The sequence below is a fragment of the Trachymyrmex septentrionalis genome, unplaced genomic scaffold (genome assembly GCF_001594115.1).
Source record: "Trachymyrmex septentrionalis isolate Tsep2-gDNA-1 unplaced genomic scaffold, Tsep1.0 scaffold51, whole genome shotgun sequence".
Lineage (NCBI taxonomy): Eukaryota > Metazoa > Arthropoda > Insecta > Hymenoptera > Formicidae > Trachymyrmex > Trachymyrmex septentrionalis.
The window spans coordinates 3,434,737-3,441,827 of record NW_017305683.1 but is presented as its reverse complement, the minus strand read 5'-3'; the positions used below and the strand labels follow the sequence as shown (position 1 = coordinate 3,441,827).

Here is a 7,091-nt window from a genome sequence, read left to right as displayed (position 1 = left end):
ATGTATAAGAATATGAGAATATTAATAATTTAACGTTTTAACATAATTCTTTATTATAATATTTTAATTCTATATACATACATTTCTAAATATTACTGTAAGCAAAAATAATATATAAATTTTTTTATAAATGAGAAATTAGAACTGTTAACAAATCTGTTTTTGAGCCAATTCGAATTCATTTAAAAGCACTTTGATGCTTCTTTTGATTTCTTTTTCAAATCTTAGTGTAAAAGATTACATGGTAGAAATTTGACGTTTGTCTGGTAGGCATCAGCAATCGAAGATTTCTACCCAATTTCAAGAACTTCGAAGCAAACAGACCATTTTCATTCGTAATGAGATGGTCAAACGATTTCGAACTATTCCGAGGCGTCGTAAATGATCCGAGATTAAGAAGTTAAAGAGATGAGTCGCACGTGTGAACATCATAAAATGTGGTAGCAGCTAAACGATCTGTAAGATCTCTTATTAACCTGCTTATCCTTTTTTTTCTTTTTGCATTAATTTTATCACTTGCGATCATTCTTGTAATTTCTTCACATTTTACACAAATCGAACCTCGCAACTGACTACAACGATATAGGCTGTGTTCCGATATGCACTGCCAGTACTGAAAATCTACAGTATATATTTACAGTATACATAACGTAAACTATAGATTTTCAGTACTGGCAGTGTATATCGAAATACGGCTATAATTACTGTTTATTGGGACACCAATAATTCAATTATAAGATTTTTACGAACATAAAGATTCGAATAAATTAGATGCAAACATTATAAACAATAATTGATAACAGCGAGAAAAGAACGGAGAAGAAAAAAATTTTCTCAAAGAGAACCAAGTTAAATTTGAGATATGCAACATTTGTACAGGGATTGCATTGACAAAAAAGAAACAAATGGATAAAGATTTCGATATACAGATTGCCTTGTTATTTTATTCGCAGGAGTTCAAAATCGTTCGTGCTACTTATAGTTAGCATAGGTACGGTGATCATATTTTCTTAAAGAAAATAAAGGATAAATCTGAAAATTTTAGAGTTTTGTTCCATGTTTTTCAACTAGTTTGTGACTGTCAAGAATCTGTATATTATAAAATTTTATTGCACAGTATAATCAAATTGAGATAATGCGCAGTTTTCTGATAGTTTGAAATTGGTTCGACTGTATTGGAATAAATCTTTGATCTGAAATAATAAAAGATTCGAAATAATAAAAAATGAAAACAACTGTAATTTGAATAAATTTAATTTTAAATTTAAGAAATATAATTAACAACAACAAATTGTATTTATATGCATAAAACTGTAAAATATTTTCCGTAAAAATGTGTTTATTAATATAATATTAGACATTAGAACGCTAATTAGAAAAGAATTCTCCGTAATCTCAAAATAAAGAATAGTAAAGAATAATATTAATTAATATATTAAAAAATAAAGGACAAAATTGAGTTTTTGAAGAAACAAAGCTAAAGGACAGCTATCTAAAATAAAAGATGCCTTTACAATAAAGACATATGGTCACCGTAAATATAGGTACATATACACAGATTTTCGAAACAAATCAACCGTTTTATTATGATATTCGTTATATGAATAACAATAGATTGTTCATATCTTTGTTCATAAATCATGTGATTGTGTGAACATGTCAAAAATGTATCACGCAAAAAAATTTGTAATCTGAAAATTTATTGTTCGATACGTTTTTCGAACATTTATTAACAAACTCAAACTATAAAGTACTCTAGTTGACATGTTTGTTATATATATAATTATTGTTTTAGCTAAACGTTCTTCGATTTCATTATAATAACAGATTTAGAAATGTCAAACTGTTGACTTTTGTGTAATATCTTATTCTATTCTTTTCAAATAAAATGCATCGTTTGCTGGCGATAAAATATTCCTGTATTTCTAAACCACCTCTATATAACCGAAAGCATTTTTTTTTTAAATAATGGACGAGAAATCATGCACACAATAAATTCGAAATAGTGTCGACAAAATAAAAGTTTGTAACGTGAAAAAAATCGAAATGCTTAACCCTAAAACACTATCAGTATTGAGCAATATTATTACTGATTACGTAAATTTTATGTCCGAGAAAATAGATCATTCTTAGTTAATGTACTATAAGACTTTTCATACACAAAATTTTTATATTTTTAGTGATAAAGTATAAAATATAATAATGATAAAATATTATAATATGTAATAAATAGATTCGATAAACTTTTATAAACACAAATCTAATTATTAATTTAAAAAAGGAAAAAAGAATAAATACATTATCAAATTTCTTTTAATACTGATCACCAGGAGGTTCAAATTGATACATATCGGACTTTTAAAAGCTTGTCTCTGCTTTGGTGAATGACACTGGAGTACTCAATCAGAGTATTCAGCTTTTTTTAGCATGGTAGATTTTGATCTTCTACTGATCACTGAAGGCATATCTTAGCGCTCAATGACTTCGTACGTTCTAAGGTTAAGCGAATGTGTAACAAACGACTTCTTATATTTTGTTCACAGATATAACATTCTTGAAACTTGCTTGGATAAATATTGAGGAACCTGTAGTATTTAACGTAAATCAACCGTTCTATTATCACATTTATTATAACGGGAGAGCATCGTCCATATCTTTATTTGAAGGCTCTGTGAAAAGTGTAAATATTGTATCGTAAAGCATTATCAATTTGACATCACGAATAAATTACGAAAAATCTACAATATTGATTATCTATTCATTTTCGTTACGGTTCTCTTGTACTATCAAACTGGAGTTTTAATACTTAGTTAACTTAAAATTATGATAATTTTAAAGTTTCAAGTTTTTCCGAAATTATACAAGCTAGAGAAAATATCGCTAATACAGACATTGCGATATTTGTGTAATATGGAATACTTTTATCAAAAATAAATGCATGTGCTTATGTTTCAATTCATTTTCTGCATAATTATACAGATTGAAATAATTATTTAACGGAATAATTCATAAAAAATTAAGACAGTTCATTTAAAGCGGCAAATTTAATAAATCATACATTTATAACACAAAGTGAAAATCACTCTAATGATAAATGCATATATATGTATATAATTAATATAACAAACAATCTTTTATCTTTTATATTCTGTTCACAGTTGTGGAAATTGTGGTTGAGAGTATGATAATTGAAGAAGTACCTTTAATATTTGACGTAAATCGATCGTTTTATTATTATATTCGTCATAATGACAAAACATCTTTCGTGGCTTTATTCAAAGGTCGTATGAACGTACCAGAAATGTGATAGATTTTACTCCGTAAAAAATTTTACTCTATAAAAACCAAATAAAAATATCTGCATCTGATGTCTACTTTTGTTTCTTTATTTTGTAACTTTATCATTTATTTAATGGCATACCTATTTGAGTATTTATGTTTTGAACAACCTTTTACATAACTAGATAATTTGGTAGTATAATTATTCAAATAAAAAGTTGAAATACTATCTTCGGTAGAGCATATATTCTCGTGACGTGCGTAAAAATTTTAAATAAATAAGATAATACATAACGACTTTTTTTATATTTTGTTCACAGTTTTAGTATCTCCAGTTGCCAGCTTAATTAGGGAATCAGGATTCGATGTAAATCGATCATTTTATTATTATATTCATCATAACGTGGGAACATCGCTCGTATCTTTATTCGAGGGTCTTGTGCACGTACCAGAAATGCAATAAATTTTACTCTGCAAAAAATTAAATCAGCTAAATATCTTCTAATCTGAAATATCAGCTAATCATCTGTCTGCTTTTGTTTCTTTTATCTTCAACTTTACCACGCATTATTCATTTAATAACACACTTATTTGTTTAAATCATCTTTGTGTTGTTAGATGATTATGAGAATTATTTTGTAATATAATTTAAATAGAAAGTTGAGATATTGCCTACCTTCGGTAGAACATATGTACGTTCGTATCATGCATGGAAAGTTTTAAATAAATACGAAAATACATAATGATTTTTTTATATTCTGTTCACAGCTCTAGTAGGTAAAGGAACCAGTCCAATAATTAGGGAATTGTTAGAATTTGACGTAAATCGATCGTTTTATTATTACATTCGTCATAATGGGGGAACATCATTCGTGTCTTTATTTGAGGGCCTTGTGAACGTACCAGAAATGCAATAGATTTTACTCTGTAAAAAATAAAATCAGCTGAATATCTGCATCTATCTGCTTCTGTCTTTTTTTTTATCAATTTCATCATGCATTATTAATTTAATTACATATGTGTTTATGTATTCATATTCTGAACCATTTTTATGCAGTTAGATGATTACGAGAATCATTTGGCATTATAATCATTTGAATTAGAAATTTAGAAGCTATCTTCGGCAAAGTATACGTTCGTAATGTGTATGAAAAGTTTTAAATGTGCATGAACAAGAAAATAGAGTACATAATGATTTTTTGATATTTTGTTTACAGCTGTATTTACCCATATTAGCGGTGTAATAATTAGTAATCCATTAGAATTCGACGTAAATCGACCGTTTTATTATTATATTCGTCATAACGAGACAACATCGTTCGTATCTTTTCGAGGGTCATATGAATAACCCAGAAATGTAGATATTCTTTACGATAAATATCGCTAATCTATAAATTTAATTGTCGATGTCATAAGCTATGTATAAACAAAATCTTCGATATTGTTAAGCTCTTTTGTTCTTTATACATTGTCATTTTTATGTTAGTTGAACAGTTGTTATGTTTGTGGTTCTTATTCAATCTAATTATAACAATGTGATACTAAAATCTCAAACATTTTGTTTATATAATCGTAATATTTAATTATTTTTACAATTTGTAATACTTAATTATTGAACTTTTACAGAAAACATTATTTAGCGGCGAAACATATATCGTCTTTTAAATAATTACAATAATTGTGTCGGAATAACTAATGTTTGATACATTAAAAGATTTATTAGTAAATTTAAATAAATGATTTCCTATATTAGCAAGAGCTATTCCTTCTTGTTATAACTACATATAATTGTTTTACCTAGACATTCTTAGCATTTGCTCAATCTCTCACAATTAAAAAAATCTTTTTTTCGACACTCCTTGTCTTTTCTATTTTCACAAATAACATGATTGATATGCATCGTTTATATCAGCAAATAACATACATGTGCATTTGCTTCTAAATTGCTTTTTAGAATTTATAAATTACATCTCTCTCTCTCTCTCTCTCTCTCTCTCTCTCTCTCTAAATAGTCATAAGAATTTTCTTGCAAAAGTAGTTTTGGTACTGATAAAAAAGAAGTATAAAACTCGAAACAGCGGCAACAGAATATACATTCATGAGTGAAAACAATCTTAAACGATCAAGTACGCATAATAAGCAGTTCTTTATGTTCTGTTCACAGTTGTGGAATTTGCACTTACCAGTGTTATGATCAGTCTACCATTACCAGAATTCAACATAAATCGACCATTCTTTTATCAAATTCAGTATCGGCCATTAAACCAATCTTTATTCAATGGTCGCATAAACGTGCCAGAAATATAGTAAACGGCAAAAGATTATGGAAAAGATTATCGTACACCGATTTTTCAACACTTTCTGTGGCAAATTCGCCATACGAAAAATTAAACCGACATTAAAGAATTATTAATTTCTTACCAGACAAAGGTATTTTGAATTATGTTCATTTTACAATAACGTATAAAAGATTATTGTATAGCAATTCATATTGTAGTTCTAATTTCTTCACTGAATATCCCAGTTACCTAACATCTGTATTCTGTTTTAAACAGTTGCAGTGAGCATAATAATTATTAACCTATAAATAACACACAAAGCGTACATTCGTTTTGCACAAACGAAAAGATGGAAATTTCTTAGACAATTGTATAATATGATTTGCATTGTATTTGCAGTTATCCCAGTCCTGCTCGATTATTCTTTTATAATAGAATCGGAACTGGAATTTGAAGCAAACAAGCTATTCTTCTACTATATTAAATACAACTCGCCAAACGTAGCTTTACTCTTAGACTATGTAATCGGGCCAAAAATATCACACAATAAAATATTTTGCTTCAGCTAGAATTATAGCTGTTTTTTGTATTTGATAGAAAATTATGTATCATACGCATAGAATTTATAGCACAAATATAAATTCTATCTCTGTCATTTATATAATTAGGTGCAATACATATTAAATGTCGCAGTACTTGCTAGAAATTTATCTATTTTAGCTATTTTTTGTACTTAGATTTTCGCTATAACTGCAAGATCACTTTTTTGAGTGATAAATATTGGATAATTAAGCAAAATTGGCACAATTAAGTTACGTCTTAGTATTGTTTTTTATTTAAAATACGTACAAACGGGACGTTTTACTTTTACATTCGCATACATATACATAGGCTTGCAATGAAGAAAATCGTTTAGTCATCAATTATTGACAAAGATATTTTCTAGAATGAAAACATGTCTTTTTTTAATCGATTTGATATAACAAAACTTCTTTTATCGTAATTTTGAACGTCGAACGATTGGATTCAATAACTTAAATGATTTTCAAATTGCTAAATCTGCTTGCTTATTATCACTAATGCCTTATTAACCGGATATCATATGAAGCGAGTTTTAATAATTGGATAAGGTTTAGCTATTTGAAAAAGTTTAAATTTAATATTAATACAATTTAATAGACATTGCTTAAATTGGGAATTCCGTACGATCTTATAGTTTGTAGGGCAATTCTTAAAATTAAAACAAATATTTACTATTATGCTTAATATCAAAATCAATATTGACATACTCAATAAGATTTATATCCTTTTTTTTTTAAATTGAATTTATAACATTAAATTTATCTAGAAAATTGTTTCTACCTAAGAAATCATCTATTTTGATGTCATCCGATTTTTATTATTTATATTTATATTATGCTACATCTGATTTATTTTATTGTTTTAAACAATATTTAACAAAAAATTCATGAATGGACTGTGCAAAATTGAGATAACTTGTTGAATTATTTTTTATTTGATATATTTTTTATA

The 7,091-nt window shown here is 27.2% G+C and overlaps 1 protein-coding gene across 15 annotated transcripts in view; it reads left to right on the top strand.

The window, feature by feature from the left end:
• Positions 1 to 7,091, top strand: part of LOC108751736 (alaserpin-like) — a 33,991-nt gene that overhangs the window by 16,111 nt on the left and 10,789 nt on the right. The window contains exons 8-9 of one of the 15 annotated variants that reach the window (XR_001939510.1): positions 5,444 to 5,709; positions 5,958 to 6,097. The exons of 9 other annotated variants lie outside the window; for them this stretch is intronic. Coding sequence is in view for 5 of the 6 variants with exons in the window: in XM_018492100.1 (XP_018347602.1) it covers positions 2,544 to 2,698 (155 nt within the window). In the remaining variant the exon portion in view is untranslated. Of the gene's footprint in view, positions 1 to 270; positions 992 to 2,543; positions 2,714 to 3,158; positions 3,323 to 4,047; positions 4,261 to 4,496; positions 4,696 to 5,443; positions 5,710 to 5,957; positions 6,098 to 7,091 lie in introns of those variants that run through there. 5 more of the 15 variants (XM_018492114.1, XM_018492103.1, XM_018492104.1 and 2 more) reach the window with 5 other exon arrangements.